At 38.8% G+C, this 23,897-nt stretch overlaps 2 protein-coding genes across 4 annotated transcripts in view; both read left to right on the forward strand.

The window, feature by feature from the left end:
* MTURN (maturin, neural progenitor differentiation regulator homolog) overlaps window positions 1–23,897 on the forward strand; it is a 263,443-nt gene that overhangs the window by 67,001 nt on the left and 172,545 nt on the right. The window lies entirely within an intron of this gene.
* The window catches only part of ZNRF2 (zinc and ring finger 2), a 55,454-nt gene that overhangs the window by 14,950 nt on the left and 16,607 nt on the right, over window positions 1–23,897 (forward strand). For all 3 annotated transcript variants that reach the window (XR_010623200.1, XR_010623199.1, XM_065753211.1), the window contains exon 2: window positions 14,230–14,325. Coding sequence is in view for 1 of the 3 variants with exons in the window: in XM_065753211.1 (XP_065609283.1) it covers window positions 14,230–14,325 (96 nt within the window). In the remaining 2 variants the exon portion in view is untranslated. The remainder of the gene's footprint in view (window positions 1–14,229; window positions 14,326–23,897) is intronic.

Here is a 23,897-nt window from a genome sequence, read left to right on the forward strand (position 1 = left end):
TTTCTTTTGGAAATTTCTAGATGTTCCTGAAAATGCTAGTTGATAATTATAAAAAAAGAATTTTTTTTTAGTTGCATGATAAAACAAGCATAGGCTGTTCTTTGTATGTCCATGCCTTTATACTCAGCAGTCTTTAATGTGAATTAAAGAACTGGAACAAATCTGTTTTTTTCCCACTAGAGTTAAATGGCTGATGTTTGGCTTGATCTCAGAAATTTGTTGGTGACCATAGTGTGAAATTTACCAAAATTGCTATTATTGCATCTTGTATCATATCACACTTGTGAGCAGTGAGCTTGCCTTCTTAGGGCATCTGTGAAGGAAGACGTGAGTACAGGCTGATGTCCATGTGGGAAGGGGGTACTTTGACATCCTGTCTTGAGTGAGACAGTTACCAATCAAGAGTGTAATGGAGGCATGTATTTTATAAGTGATTGACAGCGTCTCCTGTATACTGAAAGAGAAGCTCTTTTTAATATACCCCTTAGGAGGGAGAGCTAATTTGAAATGGCTGTGAATGATGTTTGTTCTTTGCAATTTTTAAAACCTAGTCTGTGAAAGGTAAGAAGTAATAACTCAGTAGGCAAATATTTAAAGGTAAAAAAATGTATTTGGCATGGAGGATGGGTCTTTAACTGAAAGTTCCTTTTGAGAACTACTGTGATGGGTTTTGTTTTTTTTTTCCATAGAAGATTTTGGGAAATTGAATTTTTTTCCTTTAATCCTAGAATGAAAGGCCACAATGAGAAACTTCAGGTAAATCTCTCTAATCATTTTGGTGTTAGTTTACTAGTACCGTTTAACTTGGGAATTTGGATCGCTAAATAATGATGGAAGGCTGATAAATTATTTTTAATGAATACCTTACTTTTTTTTTAACAACAACAAAAGAGAATGAAATCTCAGTTGTTTGGGAAGGACTATGTATTCTGTTATTAAATATGTATTATGGAAGATTTGTCTTTTCAGTAGATTGCTTGCTGCTGAAGTGTGTCTGTATCATGTGTGCTTTCTTCGTTATCTTGTCTTTTGTTCCAGAAGTTCAGTCTTTTTCATTTTATTGGCTGTGGTTTTGTTGTTGTTTTTTTTTTAACAGTGCAGATGTTCATTTCACCTTACTGGTCTTTGCCCTCTAGCTGCTGTTTTCATCGTATCAGTGTCTGACTTGTTTAGCCTCTGTTGGCAGGCCTGCTAAACCAGCAGCGTGCGGTGCGAAAGCTTAAAGCAATGCTTGCTCTGGCTGCCTCCTCAATGGTAGGCAGGCATGTACAGGAACGGACAACAGGAGTAGAGGAAATAGTGCTGCCAAGAGGCAAATGTGAGGTAAAGGAATGAACAAATAAAATGGTCAAGAAGTGTGCAGACTCACACTCTGACATTCTTCATTGTGTCTTAAGAGCTTTTTTTCTTTTTTCAAAACCAATTCTTTGTATGCTTCATTCCTTTTATTCTATTTGGTCATTGGTTTTAGGGAGCTATGGTAGAGCCTTGCACTCCCTTTAGATATTACTGTCCTAACCACAGCCTTCTTACGTGATGAGGCAGTGCTGATCTGTGTCATGGTTTGCTTCTTCCATTACCCTTGTCTCAGTGTTATGGTAGGCAACCAGACACTTTTATATATTGTAATACATAGAGACTTGCAAGAATCACCTGACTCCTATGTAAGCTAGGACAAGTTTTACTGCCTTTCTAATGCAGACATTGTTCCTATTGTAACCAGTGCTTTTCCTTGTCTACTATAGTATGTGGGTTCTGCAAGGGATGGGCTAATGCATATGTGCAAACAAATGCACGTGCAGCACGTGGCACACTGTGACCCTGATGTTATAAAGATGTTTTAGAATACTGGATATGATTGCTCTTAGCCTGTTGGGGGGGGAGGTAAAACTACCCTTTTTTACTTTTAAAAATATAACTTGCTAGCATATTGTAGTTTGATGTCATCTTAGGATTGAAACTCAAATCAGGTTGTGATTTTGTCTGAAGCTATACTACTTCAATAGGTGATGAAGCTTCTCTTATTCACAGAATGCTATGGAGAAGAAAGCACTGGAGGCACATACTTGTTTAAATGGAAGCCATAATTGGTTAAGTGAAAACATTTTACTTAATATGTTATTACTCAATCTGATAAAGTCAAAACGCCTGTAATTTGAACCAATTTGTTCCAATTGCAGTCTACTATATGTGTGTATTCTTGCATATGAGCATCTTCTTAGATTGATCTAGTTAATGTAAACAAGATGTTTCTGTTCTGAGAGTAGATGTTTAAAGTGTCAGTAAATAAATCTCTAAACAGGCAATTTTGACAGGTAGACTAATGTAGCAGATATAAATTAAGGAAAATATTCAGTAGGAGTCTCTACAATGATCATTTAAAGCAGAAGTGATGCACAAAATATTTCTTAACACTTTGTTCAAAAAGAATAATCATGCTAACTTAAAAATTGGCTTCTTATTCATGGATATTCTGAGAAAGATCTTGCAGAATATGGTGTGGGCATTACGTTATCTTTGAAAGATGAAAGGCTGGGAGTATAGGCAGATCTGTTGTGACTGACATGTAGACAGCATGTGAGTTAACAGCTTAATTTTCCTCAGCTTTTAGTGACAATGTTAAAGAAAACTTAGTTGGGAGTGTTACTTGTTTGTGGATTCCAGTCTGTCTTTTTCTGAACCAATTATGTCTCCTCTTTACTTTTACTTCTCTGAGGCATTCTGCATGCTTTCTTCACTTTGATATTTCCCTGAATAATATTAAAATGTTCTGTCTTAGAAATAGGTGCTTTTACAGTATTAGTAATTATAAACCTCCAGTATCATTCCTACTTAAAAACCTGCTCTCACATTTTATTTAACATTTGTTATAGAGTCTCTTGAAACTGTACTTTTAATAGGTAAAATTGAATAATGGTGTAATAAATTTAACTGCAACTATCTGTGATATATAATTATGCTGTTGAGATATGAAATGTTGTTTAGAATTTAAATATCAACTCCTGAGAACATCCCCTGTAACAATTTAACTTTTTATTTACGTAGATTCTTCCCAGTTGTATTCTTCCTAATATTTTATACTGACTTTTTTGGCATTGATTGGTTTTCCCCTTTTTTCTTTGTCACTGCTACCTCTATTTCTGCAGGAGCAAGTAGGTTGTTGGTAAGTATTTCAACTACATCAGACTTTACAAAGTTTTGCCTTAGTGAGGACTTCTTGTATCCTCACCTATTTTGGTAAAAACTTTGTAGACAGCAGACCAGTTGTCTGTAAATGCTGTGCTTTCTCAGGTCTCCATTATCGCCTTGTTTGTGTAGTAGAAAAATAGTTTAAAGATTCTCCAAGAGACTTGGTCTTCTGCATGCTTTCAAGCAGCATTCGTATCTGTGCTGCCTTCTCCAGGGGCTTGCTCCCTTGTTCCTGTCTGCTGCATTTCAAGTGCAGTGTTTTACTTTGTCTCTCCCATCCTTTTTTTTTTTTTTTTTTTTTGAAAGACCTTGAATGCATTCTAGCTAGTTTGCTCAGAAGACTTCTGCATCTGACAAGATGCTCTGTTTCACGTGTTCGGTTCAGTCATACTCATCAACCATTACTCAGCCGTTTTCACATCATACCTCTTTCCTTTTACTTCTCATTTTATATATATACATACTCAGCATGATATAGCCACCCTCCCCTCTCTTGTTATCATGCTTTGTGTAATCTTAATCAGATTTGTTGCTTTGTACAGTGCAATTTTTCGAGATTTTTACATCTGTGCCTTTTCAAAATCTAAGACTTCATTCTTTCTTCTGATCTTGGAATAGCTCTTCCTATGCTTTTAAATTGTGACTTCTAATGAAAGCATTTTCCTTAATCCAAGTGTATTGGTGAATATACTGACGTTATGGATGCTCTGAAGAATGTGGGGGTAAGGACAAACTGGCTTTTCTGCATAAGAATGTGCCACTGTCTTCGCCAAATCACTCAGTTGCTCCACAAGAGAACAGTAGAATGCTGTTACCCTGCCTGACTTTCCCAACTTAAATTGTGAAATGATGAATAGAAAGAGACCACCTTTTGCAGATATTGGAGGAAAACATGATTCCAGGGAATGAGATAAAAGTAAGGAAGCGGAGGGGAAAAAACAAAAACAAAACAAAAACTAAGCAAACAAAAAGACCCCTTAGTTTGGGAAAGACTAGGAAAGAGAGAACAGAATTTGGACCTTAAACTGTGATAGGTGAGGTAGGGAAAAAAAGTGGTGGGGATATGTAGTGTCTACTAAATAAGAGTTTTAAGTCATTTCATTTGCATGAAATTTTCAGATCTCTAGGCTGACTTGCAGCGAGTTATTTAGCATCATTTGGTATTGGAAAAACAAAGCTTGTTTTCCTAGTTAATCCCGCTTACAATGTGCAAACAGAATGTTCATCTCTAAAAACTTTGACTGCGTTTTCTGTCCATTTCTTTTCTGAATTATGTAGTTTATTGGACTCCAAAATGTGTCCAGGTTGGCTTAACTGCATATTTAGGCAATTTTGTTGTCCTCCACACATTTCTACAAAATTACTTCAAGGTAGCAAGAGCCTCACTTTTGTACACCAGCTTCTGAGGTGGTTAAGAAACTCATTTCTTCCCAGGCAGCTAGTGTCACTTGGCTAGTATAGATATATGTAGACCTCACACTTAAATATGTGTTCCGAAGGTCTGATGATGAGTAGACATGAGAAGGAATTTTTCCTTCGTTCCCCTTAAATCAGATTTTGGAAGGAGGTTATTACACCTATGTGAAAGAGAATGTGCTCATTTGGCCTTTCTTCTCACCCACCTCCCATTGCTATAGGAATCAGTGGTGTTATTTCGGGAAGATGTTGTAGATAAGTTTTTAGTCTCTGATTGAAAGGGCATTTATCATGCACAGCAATTTTAAATCATTTGGATTTTGACTGTATGTGGGACCTTCTCTTTACAAGACAGCTGAAGTTCAGTCTAACTCTAACGTTTAAATCTACTAAAAGCAACCCCCAACACAAGTTTATGTTCACGCTTGTTTTTTCTTAATTTGCAACTGTTCTATTAAGAAACTTGTGATATGGATCTGCTAGGAGATTTGACCTGTCTGAAACACAATAAGTTAAAGAATTAATGAATGTCATACAAGTTACTTTAAAAATAATTCTTGTTACAGTGCTTGTAAAGTTAAAAACACGTAGGCCTGCTTGGAGTTTAGACAAAGAAGGTATGAAGTCTGTCATCTGTAGGGATCTGTAGTCAGTGTAAGTGGTAGAATGAGAAGGGCAGTGTCCAACCATACACCTCCCCCAACACAGTTGGAACTGAGAATTCTTTCCTCCTCTTCTTTGTTGGGTTCTTGCATTGATCTAAAACATCAGTCCTATACAATTGTTCCTCTAGTAACAGCTATTCTTATTTTTACATTAAGAAATAAAAACAACTTTTCTACAGCTCTTCCTCACCTGCAGTTTTATCTTCTGGTTTGCAAGATATTTATCATGGGGGTTTCAACCACCCTCTCTCTCCTCTAGTGACTGTATTTATTGTTCTTCTGTTTCTAAAAGAGCACAGTGGTCAGTTACAATTGTCATCATGCTTTACATTGGCATTAGACTGTTCAAGTTGTACAGCTGATAAAGGCTTTACTCTTCAAGAAAATATCTTGTTCAATTCCTGTTCTTCATTCGGTACTGCATTATTTTTCAGTGATTGCCATTGGAGATCTCACCCAATTAACAGGATGCAGGGAGTTAATTTATGTACTAGGGTTGTCAGTCTGAGTTTTGTTTAGGAAAGAAGTGTTATGCAAACATACCTCCTCTACTTATTCCTTATTGGCTCTTGTAAGTTTGTCCTTAAGTGAAATGTTTCATGCTTGTTGTTCGTTTCTTTTTCCATTTCATATATTCTTCCCTTTTCCACTGAGTGCTGTGGAAGCTTTAAATAAGAAAATAGAAGATTCTGTTTTCATCAATAAATTCACAAGTGTATTTACTTCTGTTTTACAGCACAATAGGGGAGAAGGAAATGCTATAGCTTGTAAGTACAAATCAGTAAGTGCTGAGAAGAGGAAATTATTTGTTTAATCTGGTTTGGTTTTCTGAAGTGATAGTTTGGAAACTTTGTATTGCTGCCTTTGTTTCTCTATAATTTCCTACTTTTCTCTCAAACTGGGGGGAGTACTTTCTTTCTTTCTGTCTCCAGGAGTCTTTCCAGGTAGTGCTGTGTTCTCCCAGCTTAAACCACTGGCAGCACAAGGAAGGACAGAAACCAGTCTACTATTTGTATCCTTTCTCCCTCGTGAAAAAGAACTCTTCTGTATAAAATGACAAACTTCTTTCCAAGTAGTCACTTGTACTGGCAGCCACAGAATTTAGAAATCTTCACTTGGAGGGTTCCTTGAAATTGGTATTGCATTCTTTCTTTTTTAATCTTCTAACTTCTTCAACGTGGCTTTAAAAAAATGCAAGTTCTCTGTTCTTGAATTTAATGTGAATTAGTCTTCTTATACTCTCCTAGATGGTGAGAGTAAAGTTGACAGGTTTTGTTAGGTTTGTACATGAAAGCACGTTGCTTCAACAAAGCTTCATAGTTTTTTTTGTTGTTTTTGTATTGTCTTCCTGTTTCAGCTGGCTGGGGAAGAAAGAAGAGAACATTTTGTGGCCAAATAACTCTGACATGGTGTCTTGATTGGATTTCTTTTTTTTCTTTAAGTGCTACAAATTAGAGTATTAAAGGGTGTAACAGAATTTAGACTGGACCAGTGCTTTTGTTACTTCAGCAGAAACTGAATTATTTCCATCTATTTTTTGCTGTTCTTAGAATCTCATATGATAGTCCTTTACATGGTTGAATGTGAGAAGAAAAAGTTAGAGGCATTATACTTGGACAACGTGTTTGTTATTCCATTTGATATCCTTATCAGCAAACTTAGAGAGTATGGTCGAGATGAAAAAAGGCGGATGCAGAAATAGTAGGAAAAAAATCCTGTGTCTGTTCTAAGAGTCCAACTGAAATGGAATCTCACAGTGGGCTACATTAGAGATCTGTTTTCAGTGTTATTGGGGAGCACTTTAAAAAATGAAGTATAGTGCCAGACTTGTAGGATCTGGAGATAAAACTACATAGAATCCATTGCTGTTCTTGACATATTAGGAAAATGTTCAGAGTTTCTCAAGAAGCAAACAAACGAAAACCCACTACGTGACAAGTACTAAAACTGAGGGGAAATAAAACCACCACCAAAAAACTGGACCTGGCTAGTAATGGATCTGCTGAGGTTTTATGGATTGCTGATGGGTTGTGAGTGGAATGAGACAACAGTCAGTTGGTTTGTTTACATGGTAGGCATGCACATATGTAAAGGATGTATGTATCCTTCATTCAGTATCTAGTGTCAACTGAATGGCATGGTAGGTAACTAGTCATTTCTTCTTAGGACTTGGAAAGGCAGCCTGAAAGTTCTGCCCAGTTTTGGCAATGTGATATTTAAAAATTGGACTGAGTCCAGAGGACAGCAATAGAAATGAAAGCTGAAGATAACAGAGCCTGTGAGGAAAGATTAGAATAACTGCCTTTGTGCAAGCTAGAGGAAAAAGATGAGGAGCACATTTTCTAGTGTGCATTTTTTTCACACAGGACATTTTCCAAGTGTTTTCTGTGTCCACTGAACACATGAGAAGTTAGTGATCTCTTTTTGTATGTGAAAGCTGCCGGATTAGACATTTTCTTACTCTCTAGGAATAGCTGATCAGCACTGCAGGTTGTCTAGTGTGGTTGTAAAATCTTTCACTAGTTAGTTTTTAAGGGTAAATTAATTCCTCCAAGTACGTTTACCCAGTTTCACTGCATGGGATGAACTCAATGACCTCTTGAGGGCCTTTCTACCAATGTTTCTTTGGTTGCATAGGGTATTTTCCATTTAATGGGGAAGGGCATTTTGTTTTGTCTTAGCATCATTATGCAGGCTTTATTTGCATGACAGTATTCTTACATACCAGCATGCCATCATATTTACTGGATGCTGTGCCTCCAGATTGCCTGTACTTCTGTGAATTCTGAAGAACAAGTGCAAGTATGTAAGTAACATTTGTAAAGCTTCTTAATTCTCAGATTAATTTTATAAAAGTATGTGTATGTAAATCTTTCTCTTTGTTTATGACTTGCTTAAATATAAACTGAGATGGATTTTTCCATCTGCTTTGAAAACGTATGTATGTAAGAACTTGACTTCATTACATATTTATTTTTTTAAAGGACAGTATCACTATGCATTTAGTTTGGTTTTTGCAATATCTTTGTCCAGACTTTTCTGCTGAAAGTTTACTCTGATCAGACTGAGGCTGTCTCTTTGGTGCGTGTTATTCATGGTCACTTGTTGCTGCTGAACATTAATCAAAAGGAACATCCATTCTTCTGTGCAGGTTTAACAGTGCTTTAAGATTTCCTGTATGTGCAATTCTGAGACACTGAACCATATTGTCTCTAGAAGCTTGTTTGTTTTTTATTTTAACTTTTTTTCTCTTACTACTACAAAATTGGCGAATGCTGAAACGTTTTTAGAAAAAAAGAATATTACAGAGGTCAGGGAGCTTCTATCATTTGTTGGGTTGGTTTTGTTTGCTTTGCTGTTCACTGAACTGCAGGTGAAACAGTCTGTTTGCAAAGCAAACAGCAAGATAACAACAAAAGGTTGAAGTTGGTATGGGTACCGTGAGTGGCCACCCACCAATCTGTCCCTGCAGACAGTTTCCAAGCCTGCCAAAGAAGAAAATTATGAGTTCTGTAGATGTGGACACGAGAAATGATGGGATTTCTTGACTAACTGAAGATTCATTTGCAAAAGATGGCAAAGTGATAGATTCAGGAGGGAGAATTCACCTCTGAGAACTGAATTCTTTCTGTTAAGTCCCACCCTAGAATTTTCTAGTCCCTTCACTGCAACTTTGTTCTCTCTTTTCTTGTAACTGTACTTCTTTCCATGACTGTGGTTTATTTGTAAGTAATGTGTTACTTTCAGTACTGTGCTCAAGGTTGTGAAACTCAATGTGAGTTTGTAAGAATTCATCTGTATGGTGTGTCTTAAGCATAGTCTTGTTGGCTAGAGGTGTGTGCTAGTTCAGTTTTTGTGCTCAGTTCTTTCCTGCTGTACAAGAGGAAAATGGGAATGAAAGGTGGCTCTTCCCCAGTGTACTGTTTTATTGCAGGCAACGTCCTTTACAGAGTGAGAAGCAAGGGCGGCTTGGCAATGATATGCTGACCTAGCAGTGACCCTGATATAAGGGTGATAGTTGCTTATCTTCAGTGAAGATAAAGCATGTGTCCAACCTTTTAGCTTATCTGGGCAGGACTGAGGGAAGAGGAATTGTCTTGGGCTGCATATATGTAGGTTGCTCTGAAAGCAATGCCTTCTGTTTATTTCACTGGTAACTACAGTGGATACAAAGAGCACAATAACACTACTTGATAGAGAAAATTCTCAGCTACAAAATGCCTTTTCAGCACATTCATCCCTGTTAGCTGTGCATTTTCACCACCAAGGAACAGGAGCCTGTATGCTGTGCTTATTAAAATCTGCACCAGTGAAAGTGTCCCACTGAAATGTACCATCCACCTCCTCACTGTGCTCACGTCCATTGTTTAGTGTCCAGAAACATTCAACAGTCATTAATGAATGTCAGTGGGTGCCCTTTTTTCCTCATGGAGTAATTAAATCCCTCCTCGTTGCTTCATCTGCACTTCCTTGTCAGATGCTTTTCTGTCAGACTGCCCCTCTGCTGCCATCTTATCACATGGCAACACGTGACAGAGTATCAGTGGGGAGGTTCAGCCTCTACTGCCATACCACCAGAATCTGTCTGTAATACTGTGGGTTAATGTCATAAAACCAAGAGGTATTGCTTTCAGAGCAGCTCTTGTAAAAGATATTATATGTGCATAAGCAACAGAACTTTAAAAAAAAAAAAAAAGAAAAGAAGAGGGCAACAAACGCACACACAAAAGGCACTGAGTCGTTTGACCTTGTTTTTGTGAAACTAGTGCATCAGTTTTGTTTGATAGCAGTGACTCAAGGGTGCTCGAGCTCTCAAGGTGCTCATCAGAGATCTATGAAATTCTACTCCTCCTGTGCTTCATCTGTGACAATAGTTGTTCACAAATGTATGTACTGCCAGAGAGTAATGCGGTGAATAACGTGTGATGGTGAAATGAGGCTCGGTGGGCTGGGCCGTGGGTGGGATAAAGGATGCTGAGAAACTGTAACTTGGTAAGGGTTGCATTTTCATCTGAACTATGTGTCATGCCTTGTGCTATCCTTGTAAGCTTGTATCCTTGCAAGGCTAGAAAGTTGCTAATTGTGATTCAGATTTTTCACTGGACGTTTCACCTGCTACCACCTCATCTGGTGGCTGCTTCTACTTTGTCACTGAAATGTCTGCGAATACTAGATCCGTGAAACTCAGTGAAATGAGCCATGTAAACAATTAGTAGCTTTTAGCAGTTGCTGATTCTGAAGTAATGTGAAACTTTCATAAATTTATCAGAATTGTTTGTTGAAACTGGTGGTAAATGCAAACATGGACTATAGATGTTGGGTAGCCTGCTGGGCAGGGGTACAATAGTCTTTGTTCTTATGGAGTACTTAATTGTAAACTGGGTCATGAAATTGTTGCCTTCTGATTTGAGGAAGGATGGGAAAACACCAGCTTTTTAAAGATTTTTAAATGACATATTTAGTGGTAGATGTTCACTTATTCATCTTTCAGAGTACTCCAAAATGTGTAGTGTCTAACTTCGAAGTAATTTGTTGGTTGGGGCTGCTGAAAGAGCTGGAAATATCAATATCCTCCACATGGAACCTGCACTGGGCGTCTCTAGAGGATGACAGCAGTGTGAAGGAATGGCAACTGGGATTTCATTTGTCTTTAGAAAATGCTTCAGCAGATGCTGAGAGTTCAGGGTATTTTTTTCTACTGTAGTGGTAGTCTCTGGCTCACAGCTGATGCTAGTCAGTGGAAAAATATATTTTCAACAAAGGTGCCTTTACCTCTGGCTGTTAGCTTGGTCCATAGATCTTAAGTGTAGTGTCTTCTGCCTCTGGAATTCTTTATAGTATTCTGTGTACTAAGTACAGCTGTAGCAGTTGCATATCCCAGACTTGCTGTGTCAGGAGGGTGTCTTTACTTGCTTGCCTGTTACCTTCAGATCCCCCTAGATACTAAGCAAGTCATGAGGTACTGTTTTGTTAAATAAGGGACTGTTTACAGGACTTAAGGACATACAGTAATAGATTGTGGTTTTGGCTGGGATTGAATTAATTTTCTTCATAGGGGGTCACATGATGCTGTGTTTTGGAGTTAAGATGAAAATAGTGTTGATAGCACACCAGTGTTTTAGTTACTGAGCAGTGCCTTACAGAGCCGAGAGCATTTCAGTGAGGGGCTCTGGGGGCACAAGGAACTGAGAGGGGACAGGTCTGTGACGGCTGACCTGAACTGGCCAAAGGGATGTTCTGTACCATGTGGCATTGTGCTGAACAGTAAAAGCTGAGGTAAAAGAGGAAGGAACATTTGGAATGACTGCATTTGTCTTCCTGAGAAACTGTGATGAGATGATTACATGAGATGAGCCCCGCTTTCCTGGGAATGGATGAACATCTGCCTGCCCATGGGAAGGGAGCAGATAAATTCTTTGTTTTGATGTGCTTGCACATGCAGCTTTGCTTTACCTAGTAAACTGTTTTTATCTTAACCCACAAGTTCTTGCACTTCTACTGCTCTGACTCTCTCCCATCTTGCCTGGGGAAAGCACACAGCCATGTGGTGCTGAGCTGCTGCCAGCTAAACCACAGCACAGGAAAAGTGTATTCAGCTGAGTACTGTAGGGGGTTAGCCAGAAAGATCTTTCACAGCTGTCTAATTCTAAGCATAGTTTTAAATTAAAATCTTTATTGCTGTCACTGATGAGTGCTGCTGCTATTATTATTAGTAATAATATGTACTCAGTCTCTTTCTATTGTTATTTTTAGATTTAAATCTTCCATACTAGCACTCCTGGAAGAAGTAACATTAAAAAAAATAATTTAACTTTTAGAAGTGTTTCTGAAAACCTGTTGATTTTCCCTTGCTCTAATGCTTCTACGTAGGCATGCTGATGACTCTAGGGAATTGCTCAAAGGGTTCTGTCCAGAAAGCAGGGGCAACCTGTTAATGACTTTCCCACTGCTTAACTAGCCATAAACATAATTGCTAACCTGCTGTAATGCAAACACATCCTTCTGGCCCAGTGGGGCTCAGTCTGTATAGTATGAGGAAGTTGCATGCTTTTCACATCAGAATAAGTTGTCAGTTATGCCACATAGGAGAGTGTAAATAATAAAGCATGAGTTCTAGAAGGTTTTTTTTTTTTTTTGGCTTTACTAGACCTAAAAGTAATCAACTGCATTTGGCTGATAACAGTTGAATTTACCCCTAGGTCAGTTTCTGAAGAAAAATGTAGCAGAATGGTTATGGATGATTTTGAGTCTCCTAAAGATGAAGTTATTAATTTAGATTTTAGTCAGGTTGAGATGCAGCCCTGGGGAAAGAGATTACACATTGGCTGAAGTTTTTATTTATTTATCTTTTGACTGACAAAGCTGTCTCCAAATAAGTAGTCCCTTCAACCTGTTTTTCAAAATATGCAATTGGCTGTTTCGTGCTTGTGAAACTGTGGGTGTAACTTGTGTTAGTGAATGTGTGAGCTTGGAATATTAAGTAAATAGAGAGGAGCAATCTTTGAAATGAAATGTAGCACTGAAACAAGAACAAATAGATGTGAACCACTTACAACTAAAATGGGAAGAATCAGAGCTGTGTTTTTATCTCAGGAAGTGGTTTCAGAGTACATGTTCAGTTGCTGCTCTGAGTTCCTCATGTGCTACCAGTTGTCTGTTTTGAGTTGCTTCCTATTTAGCTGCACCAAAATCAAGCATTGTCTCGATAAGGAGAGTGCAGTGCTTCTAGTGCTAATGCTTTGGGTCAGTTGTCTCAACTAAGTCTGAATAATAATTAACAGTAAAGCTCAAAATTCTCAGGCATCAGTAACTTGAATGTGCAACATCAAGTCATTAAATAGGCTTGACTGAATCAGTTCATTGTGGACTCCTGAAAGTGGAAGTACAAAAGCATGGGATGATAAAGTAATAGGGAAGCAGACATAGATGTGGATGTTGGCGGGAGTCACAGCAGCCGCTTATATCTGTCACTGCTTTTCCTCGATGTCAGTGAAGAAATTTGTACCGAGTGTGGGTTTTGATTAGTTTTAAGTAGGCATTTTAGCTCTGTGTTGTCCTGTGGGTATACTTAACAGCTGTTATACATCAGGATCCCTGCTAGGTGTTTTTTTTTTTTTTTTTGCCCTCTTGTGTGTTGACTTTTCTAGCAGATCGAATTCAGTCAACTTATTTTTTGGTCATGAAACTTGGCCAGCCAATCTTATTCCTCAACTGTAAGACAACTGTCTTTGGTACTGACATAAATTAAACATTAGGTTGTTTTGTCATAGACTATTATGTAGTTGCATCACAATCCAGACTGTCTTTATTATTCTTTATCCTGCATTGCCTCAGGCTGTGACCTCACAAGCTAAACCAAGTTGTGCTTGGCTGGGATGAGAGAAGTGGAATTCAGTGCTACAGGAAATACTAGTGATTCGGTAGATGAGGTGACACAAGTGAGTTACTGATTTCCCTGTGCTCCAGACTGGTAAAGCGTGGGATGTAAAACAGAGACCCTTTGTTAAATTTTCATTGCTGATCCCAGTGAAGCCGTCGATTCAGAGCTCATCTAGTCCAACCCCCTGATAAAGCAGGTTACATGCTTTAATGGTTAAATGCTCCCTACATGTCTCATTTCTGTTTTGGTAGGATTGTTGCATTCTTCCTTCTGTACTAAATTGCACTTAGAGTTGTTGTGAAACTTTGTTTTTGAAGTGTTAACTTGTTAACAATTAGCAACAGATCCCTTGGCCAAAGAGCGGTCTGTTTTGAGGCCTTTTGAAGTCAGGGGGATTACTCATTCTTACTTATGTAAGAAATGTCAGATTAAAGATAAAAAGCTGAGTTTTTTTATTATTATTATTATTTGTCTTGAATATGTGCAGAGCATTTATTAATTTTGGCTTGACTATAAACATTTGTATGTATTTGCAACGTGGTCAAATGCACTCAACTTACTTTTTTTTTTTTCCCATAGGATTCAAGTGCCCTGTATGTTCAAAATTTGTATCTTCTGATGAAATGGATTTACATCTCGTGATGTGTTTGACAAAACCGAGGATAACCTACAATGGTAAGAAAGAAGTAAGCTGATAATTATTTCTTTATTTTAAACCTTAGAATGCTGATAATTTTTTGTTTAAGAAGATAATCAGGTAACTAATAGAACTGACTTGGAAGTGGTGAGGTTTTGCCTGTAGTTAATCTTTTCAAAATAATTCCTTTGAATGTAGTCTTTTTTTATAGTGTATGCTAATGTGATTTATACTGATGGCGTGTATTGCAAATACAAAATTATTCTTATTTGGGCATGTTTTATTCCATCTGTTCCAAGGTCAGATATTGATCAATGTCCATTTAGTGTCCATTTGAGTTATGTATAGCTTAAATGACCTCTCATCTAATAGCATATAATGATGAGATGTATCAGTCAAGTCTCCTTCCGGGGATATTAATAATTGTTGTATGAGGCACTCTGTGCTACTTATTGGTAAAGGATGTAGCCCTTACTTGAAGGAGCTAAAGAAATTTCACCTTCTGCTGGTTGCATATATGGTACTTCATAAGGACTGGTATGTAGGTAGGTCCTACCTTCAATTTTTTGTAATAGAGTTTAATGAGGCTTTCACAGGTGTCAAATGAATCACTGTGGTAGCTCTATTGTTTATTGATTTATTTCTTTGCATAGCACAAAGCTCTCCTAATAAGCAGCCTGTGATGTAAGACAGACAACTTCTGCAGCTGTTGAGGAACCTTCCTATCTGTGAACTCTTTGTCTTGGGTTGAAACTATGGTAAACTCTCAAAAAGGTTTAGGAAAACTAAGAATGAGCAAATCTTCCTGTAAACCTAGTACCTGCTTTGACAAAGTTGCCCTACCATCAGGAAATCCTGTAGATCCTCCTGAATTAATTACTGATTGTCAGTCATCAGATGTGGAATTTGTGAGAGCAGATATGATTAGAAAGGAGTTAAGCATGTCACAGCGGTGTGCAGCAAGAAGTTGAGAGGCAGTGGACAGAAGTTGCTGCAAGGATGACTCAGGTTGATTTTAAGGTGGAAAGCTCTCATAATGAGGGTGGTCCACCGCAGAAACAAGTGCCTTAGGAGGTTTATGCAACCTCTGTACTTGGAGCTGGCCAGAATGTGACTGAGCAAGACCCTGAGCAACTTAGACTAAGAAGTCCTTTCTAAAAAAAAGTCCACGTATAAATAACCTACTGTGCTATGGACTCATTGACTTCCCTGTTCCTTTGCTTTTATTATGTCTTATGTTGTACTCTGTCTTGGAATAAGTCTTGAAGGATGGTTGGGCCCATCTTATTCTTTGTCTGGATAGCAATAAAGCATCTGGGACACAGAAACAGCATTAACAGCAAAAATGATTTATAATCATATAGTTGTGAAATCCACGTTGAAGCTCAGTACTCAGGTAAAGTAAATATAGATTTATTTTTTTTATCCTGTTGTTGCAACATATATTTGAGGAGGTTGGCTTCATTTAGCACAGGGTTTTTGTTTCTTTTTGATCTGATGTGGTGATGGTAGGTGGTTGTTTTCTTTTAAATTTGGACTGAGCAGTTTCCTAGGTAGGCTTTTTGTCAACGGTTTACCGGGCAGGTTCAGCCTGGTTCCGTGACCATTGGGGCAGGGGACCCGCAGACCCACGCCTCAGGAAAGGGAAAAGGGAATAGGGAGGTGGGCCTAGAAACAAAACAGTGGGAACGATCTGAGGAGGAAACCTAATTCAGGAAGCAAAATAACACAATATACTGCAATATAGTTGGTATTGAGGCTAATAAACCAAATAAAATGAGCAAGAGAGAGTGTCCAATAAACTGAAGGCCTTACGCTAACGCTGAAGGTGGACAGCAGCGAGCACCCACTGCTGAGTCCATCCCAAAGGAAAGAGAGAGTCCCGTGACCCGCAGACAGTTTTTATCTTTCCCTCTGAGCAGAAACACATAAAAATACAAAGCATCGCACAGTCCTCTGGGGAATGTAGTTCTCTTCTGAGACAGGCATATCAGTGACCATCAATGATCCATGCAGCTGGAGCATTAACTCTTTAACTCCCAATACACCACATGATGTTATGATGTGGAATATCAATATATAACAAAAATTATAAAACCATGACACTTCTAGAGAACTGTGTACAGAGAAATGTTGAATGTAAGGGAGAAGCAGGCTAGTCAGCCCAGTCAGGGAGGGATAAGGCACTTGGGGTCTGTTTGGATGCAGCAGGAGGAGGCAGGCTGGCAGAGAGCAAGCTCTGGCTATAATCCAACTCATGAGATGTGCACAAATTACAAGCTGACAGACTGAAATCCTTTGCCCCTGCTGCTTCCTACATGAACATGCAAGCACGTTCATCTGGTGAACATTTTTGTCCAAAGAAACAGCCGTTGCGTAACAACCTCTTGGTACTGTTGGTTGTGTTCCATTGTATCACAGTAGTGCTGTATTCAACCTTTTTTTTCTTTCTGCATTGTTTCTCCCAGCTGGCCCACAATTAATTGGAGTTCTTTGAGGCCATCTTGTTATCTTTGTGTAGTTCTCTCAGTCAAAAAACAAAAAAAACCTTCTCTATAAATGAACAGAAATAAAAACTTCTGAGAGGCACCAGACACCACTCTCTTGATAATCTGCAACATGACAGAATTAGTTGTGGACAATACAGTATGAGCTATTATCTGAGTTACAGCAGTCTCATTCTAGGAAGTGATGATATACACTTGAAAGGAGAAAACTACTAAATTACATAAATTGGTTCGTGAGACTCTTACTGGAATTATGGTTTCATTCTCATAAGCCCCTAATAGATGTGTGTGCTGATCCTTTTAAATTACAGTTGGTTAGATTCCGGACCTGTGGACTAAATCTTAAATTGCAGTATATAGTTGGTTACTGATTTTACTGCAGTGTGAAGAAATTGAAAAATTGAAAATATGGCTTCAGAGTTGGGTATCACTCAGTAATTTGGGGCTTAGTTGTGATCCATTTGAAGAGACTAATAAAATAAAATAGCAAATTGATACCTTTAAGTATTTATACAGCTGTGATTACAGGCCTAGAATTGTATATGAATGTCTGAATGCTTGCATTTTTCCTTTGTTTTTGCTGTTTGCCAGAATGAGATCAGTGATGGATCTGTCTTTTTGCTATAAGCTACAGGAAGGGCATCTTGAATTTTGCTTGCAAGAAGTGTTGCTATTGACTTTTGATCTCTTTCCCAAAGGGAATCTTCATTTTCTCATAGTTATTTTGGGCTCTTGCTGTATATCCTCAAATAGGCCCATGTAGACATCATTTGTTTACATTGTTTGCTGATGGTTTTCCACTTCTATCTAGGAGGAGAAGTACTACTTATACTTGCTTTTCTCTCTTCATCTTGTATCAAAAGTAGCTGAAGGAAGCTTTATGCTTTTGGAGGTTGGAAGATGTTTGAAAACTGGGCAGTTGGATTGAATTGTGTGTGTATCTAATTCTGTACTAGTTATGTTTCCTAATAGTGTAAATGTATGAAGATGAATTGTTCTTTCTAGGAAATGTCAGTGGGCAAAATATGCATCTTGTGTGATTCTGAGACAGGCTTTTTTTTTAATGCAAGCCTAAGGCATGAAAAAAAATCACCGGAAAATGCCATTAAGACTATTTAGTCATGATTTGAAGGTGAAAAAATAAGTCTTTGCAGGCTATTTCTGATTGCTTTCTGAGCTACCTTTGTGTTTTGCATTTGGCCATAGGAAGAGACACTGAACAGCAGTTTGTGGCAGCTGTCTGATCTTTTTTTTTCACATGTGCTCAAAAATTTGTTTTAGTTCTATGCTGGAAGTTGTACTGATTTTCATATAAATAAATTAGTACATTTTATTAGCCTTATTTAAAATCATGTGACTTCTCTCCAACAGAGATCTCATTTCTTTCCTCAATTTGGTATGTACAAAGAACTCTGTTTTTTTTCTTTCCTGTGGAACTTTGTTCTGAGTATCTCTTAACCTCAGATGTGAACCAGTATATAGTTGTTCTGATACAAAAGGTGTTTAAATGAATTGTGTGAAAACATTGTGGTGGACAGTGTTAAAGAGAGGCTGTTTAAGACAGTTGTTAGTCATTAAGATCACTCTTCATAGTGTTTTTGCTGAGCTTTTGAGAAGCCCAAATAGGTCCTGTGCATTGCCAGCCCCAGGTTGCTAAAAGCCAGTTTTATGGAGAAAGTGGATTACTTGCTAGTTGACCTGTTCCGTTTGTTGAGTTTATTTGCTTTATGTATGTTTTTTGGTTTTTATTTGTAGAAAACAACGGCTAGTGTCTTATATAGCCATACCAATTCTGTTCAGCTCTTCCAGATGTACCATCTCTTTCTTTTCTGCAGTGGTGAGTGACATCACAGGGCCCACTTAGAGGCAACTCCCCCAAAGGAGCTGCTCACAGAGAGCCCTGTGCGTTGGCCAGGCAGAGCCATTTGCTTGAGTAACACTCAGTGCTTTGGAAACAACTTGCCTCGACCTCTGTGCTGTTGGGTCAGGTTGCATCAATACCAGCTGCTTAGAGGCTTATCTGGTGAAGTGTATGTTTTGAATGCATTTATTGCTTTGTGTATTTATGGTACGGGTACATTTTTTCATTGGAAGATTCATTTTTCATTGGAAGACCCAGGTGAGAGGGCTGCTGGTGACTTAAGGCAAACTAGTTGTAGCTGTTCTGCACATAATGCCGCTGAAGGAACCTCGCAGCTAGTTCTGTCTGAAATAATTCTGTTTGTCTTTTTGAGATGCCTTTGTTTGGTTCTCAGGACACTTTGTGAGACTTTATTATTATTAAAGGGCCTCTCTGCCAGCAGGGACTAGCAGGCTGGCAGCCTTCCAGCTGGGGAAGCCAGTGACCCCGGGAGCTGGGAGAGCCAGTCAGATCCCTGCCTCCTTGGCTGCTCGGCCAGCCGGCCTCTCCTCTCTCAAAAGTTTTCATTGAATTAGCACATTCCTGTGGAATATTTTGGGTTTCATCGAGTCAGCACTTTATGTCGGAACGTTGTTCTACTGGAAACTTTCTCAACGGGCCTCCTTAAAGCCCTGTGCTCAGGGTAGAGCTGCTTTGGCATCAGCACTGCTTTCACTCAGGCTGCTCTGTGTTTAATTCAAATATGGCAGTGGGTCTGATCAGCAGCCTGTGTATTTACCGGGGTTTTCATTCGTGAGAAAAACTCACATTGGGCTGATTTTAGAGAGACAACGTTAAGACATCCAGTACACAAGCTCCTGGAGGATTTTTTGTTACCCGAAGTAACAGCTTTGCCATTTTTTGAAATTATAGTAAGTGAAATCTTGAGCCTTATCACACTAAAAAAGGTCAGAGTACCAAGCATCATAAACAGCACTAATTATGCGTGTGATTTCACATTTAAATTTTGCTTGGCTCTGTTTTGAATGGAGAACTAGTATGTGGGAAGACCTCAATGGGCAGAATAATGAAAATGAAGGTGGCTTTACTGTAAGGAGGACACAAGTGAAATTTGATGTGCTACTCTTGTTCAGCAACTTACCTTGCCTTTAGGGGTGTTTGGATCTAGTGCCATGCATAAGTGGCCAAATATTCTGGTGCTGTCAAACTGAACTCAAGTTGACTTGAGCTACAGCAGTGCAACCTATTGAAGTTAGCAAGGGAGCAAAACAGGATTTTGTCATGAAGGGTGTAAATACAGTTAATTCTAAAACAGTTGGAAAGAAGAGGAGTGATAGTACTGCTTGGTATTTGAGGCCTGCATGTGTGTGAGCTTTAGAATTCTGAACTGGCATCTGCCAGGGCAGTGATCTTGTTATAGAAGTTATTGATGTCTGTGTGACAACTACAGCATGTGCATTTTGATCAATGAGAGAGTCTGGCATAAATCATCCAAAGAACTAAATACTTTTTTTTTTTCAAATATTCTTTGGGAATTTGACTTTTTTCTATCAGAAGTTATAATATTTCTGAATTTGTGGCTGTTTCAAAATCTTTGGGGCAAGCTACTTTTATCAGAACTTAGCTTACGTTGCTCAGTAGAAGGGAAGAGAGATTGCACCTTAGCATTTGGACCACTGAGGTCTGTGATTCTGGTAGTTCTGCCTCTGCAGTGACTTCATTTACTTGGTCACGTCTGTGCTGAAAAAGTAGAGGGTGTATTTTACTCAGCTCTACTCTTTCCTGATGCTTTGAAAACATGTCTGAAGAAAATGAGAACTGTTATGAACTTCAAGTTCATGTCCCTGTTGGGATTCTCAGGGTGTGAGACCATACCCTGAAGGACCTTGCAAAAGGGCATGGTGCCAGTCTGCCTGGAAAAGCTTAAGCCATCCTCCTTGTCCTCATCCTTTAATAGGACTAGACTTTCAGCAAAGCAGTACAAAATAATACCAAGGCAAAGCAGTTCTTTCATTCTGAGATTCAAAATTCTCCTTAGAATTTTACTGCTCTTCCATTTCGAAGTTGAAAAATTTCCTTGCCCAAGAGTTTCTAGGTTCTTACTCTGCCCTAGGTGATTCTGCACTCTGTCCTTGGGGGTGTGTTGAGACAGGCAAAGAGCACGCTCTGCACAGTAGTGTCACAGGACATGAACAGACACCTAGCCTGTGTCTGCAGTTAAAATAGTGATGTTTACTCCTATTTTGATCATGTGTACCCACGAAAGCCCTCCTGATTATGTAGGAGGCTAATTCAGTTTCTCTAATGCTTTAAAACTGTTTCCTAATGTGTTTCTTTAAAATTATTAGAGCTGTTAAACATCTGTTGAACTTTGAAGATTTTGTTTTGTGTTATGATGGCAGTAGAAGAGCATTACTGTAGTAAAATAATAATTTCAAACACAGCTGTTCTTCTGTGAATTGGTGTAATATCAGCTCAGACCTCATAACTTGTCTTGCACGTTGTTACAGTTTTGAGGAGGAAACTTGTTTTTTATGATCTTGATTAAAATATATTGATTACTTTGTACTTCCTCTGTTTAGGAATTGTTTACCTTTTCAGCAAGGAGTAAACTTTCACTGCTTTTCACCTTTGTGGGGCTTGGATTAGCTACAAAAAGTAGACACAATCAGGTTGCAGTGCGGACCTGCCTCCTGAAGGAGGTGAGACCTACTTCTGTAACCCCACGTCAGCCTCAGTGAGTGAACTGGGTCAGTCTTGGGTAGTACGGAATTGGAGTATTTTCAGAGGCTGCAATCACTTATCTTTCTTCCGCACCCAAAAGCTGTTAACTCTTTGCTACAAGGAAAAGAAAAGGCAAACTGTGTATCTCTAACAGGGTGGCTGCGAGGAAAGCTCCTGAAACTGGAACACAGTGTAACTGAGAGGAAAGTGCGTCAAATATCTGGAACAGCACTTCTCAGAACTGCAGGCTTCCCCAATTATCTTGCTGAGATACAATCTTGGAGGCTCAGTGGTGGTGGTTTAAATACCAACGTTGCTCATTAGGTTAATCTTCATAGAAGAGAAAAGGAAGCACGGTTTTTTAAAGTAGCTATCCACTAGTGCAGTTTGGGAATGCTTAAAGTACAATACATTTTCTTGTCTGTAATGAATTTAAGTCAATGCATTTGCATCCTACAGAGGAATGTGCAACTTCAGGACATCAGACATCACATCCATTCATCTTTATACTTTTCTTCAATTTGTCTTGAATGCTACTGACTATTTTTAATGAACCTTTGGGGAGAAGGGTATTTGTTGAGTGATTGTGTGCATACTTGCCTTTGAGCCAGGTATAAATCTGCTAGACTGTGCTTCCTGTGATGGAGCCATCACAGATCACCCTTGGCCAACATAATGTCACCTCATACTTCAGCTCTTGAGAGTGAGATGACAATTTTTTTCTCAGTACATTGAAGTTGCCTTTATATAAAATACATACATATGCCTTGGGAGTATTTTCTATGCAGCACTGAATAAATACAGTAGAGCTTTTGACAACTATAGAAAAGCCAATTTCTGAAAGGAGTAGGGAAAATGGGATCATTCATGCTCTGAATAGCTCAAGTTGTTTCTTTCTCCTCTTACAAACTATTCTTAATCTCAGATACTGTTGTTGTCTTGCTTTGGTACTGACAGTGCTGCTGAAGTCTAGTGACAGTTCATGTCCCAGAAAATTGTAGATACATCTGTGAACCAGTGCTGCAAAGAACATCTGCATGTGAAGAAAGGAGCGATTCAGATCAGGTTAGAAGAAGACTTGATATCTTCTACTGTATGTCATTGTGCTTCTGGTGTTATACAATGGCAGTGCAGTGCTGTGTGCAGCAGAAAGCTAAGGAGCAGTTTTGTTAGCTCAATAGCAAATGCTCACTGTGCTGTGACTGTGCAGCATGTGATCCAGGCAGATAGGAGCTACCTTCCATGTCTTACACTTAATCAGTCTTTAGCTTTGAGAGGTCATTTGGAGGATGTCATAAATCGTGTCTGCAACTGCTGCAGTCTTGTGACTGCTGGGAATTTAGCTTCAGGGAAAATAATGTTCCTAGCTTTGAATGGTAATTCTGCAGTTTGTAAATCTCATACCTCCAAAACCTTGAGATTTTACCTTACCTTTTTTTTTTCTTTTTTAAATTGCTCTGCAGAAACAATCCTCTTGAAAGTATTCCTCTTTTCCTCACCGTGGAGAGTAAGTTTCACTGACTGGATGCTGAAACAGAAGTACTTGAAATCTTATGCTTTTAAAACTAAATGCCAAATGGCATCTCATGGAGTGATCTGTGTAGGAATTCCATTGTATTTTCTTCCCTAGATTCCATACTCTTTTACAGGAACAGATTATTCACAGTCTGGTGTTCTGTTTTTTTTTCCCCTAAAGTAATTGCAAAGCACTGAGCAGCACTCCCTCTTGCTCAGAAATGGCCCTAAGGGCAGATCAATTGAAAATGCAGCCTGAAATGCCATCTGTAAGGGCTTTTGATTTTTCCCTTTGGATTAAAATCTTGCTTAAGAACTTGCTCCCTTTTGATCATTTAAATCGTCTTGTGCTCCTGACTTGGAGACTCAAAGCATCAATGATAAAGGAAAAATAGTGGGAGGGTGTTCAGTGCTAAAGGCTAACTTTTCCGAAATACTAAGACTCTGTGATTGTCATAGAGTGCTCTCAAGTCTGAGCTGGAGATTATCACTGCTTACATAGAAAAGTTTACTAGCTTTTCAAGCATTGACAGTGAAATCCAGTGATTCTAAACCAGCTTTAAGTTCACTATTGACGGTGATTACCTTGACTATATACCCACACAGATGCCAAGTAGTAGACTATGCTACCTAGGATAGCAGGCTACTGTACACCTCCCTGGAGGAGCCTCCTTGCTCTGTAAAGTTTGCATAACTTTGTCTCACGTGGCCACAGATTTGTGTAGCTGCAGAAATAACCCCAATTCTACCACACAACTGAAACAGGAAAAACTTCATTGATAGTAGGTCTACTGCTGAACTACATTAACTCTTCTGAAACTTTCTCTTTGAAGGTGTAATGCTTCGGTGTCTGCTGATGGAGATGAATCCAGTTCCCTTTGTTGTGGTTCATTGGGAGGTAGATTCTCAACGGACAGTTTGTCACTGTTCAGGAGGTCATTGTCCATAGGCTTCACGTCTCTGCTCTTCCCAGAAGGTGGCACTTCTTGATGGGAGGAGGATG

This window comes from Cyrtonyx montezumae, unplaced genomic scaffold, assembly GCF_038088225.1.
Source record: "Cyrtonyx montezumae isolate F1298 unplaced genomic scaffold, pur_monq_1.0 scaffold_8, whole genome shotgun sequence".
NCBI lineage: Eukaryota > Metazoa > Chordata > Aves > Galliformes > Odontophoridae > Cyrtonyx > Cyrtonyx montezumae.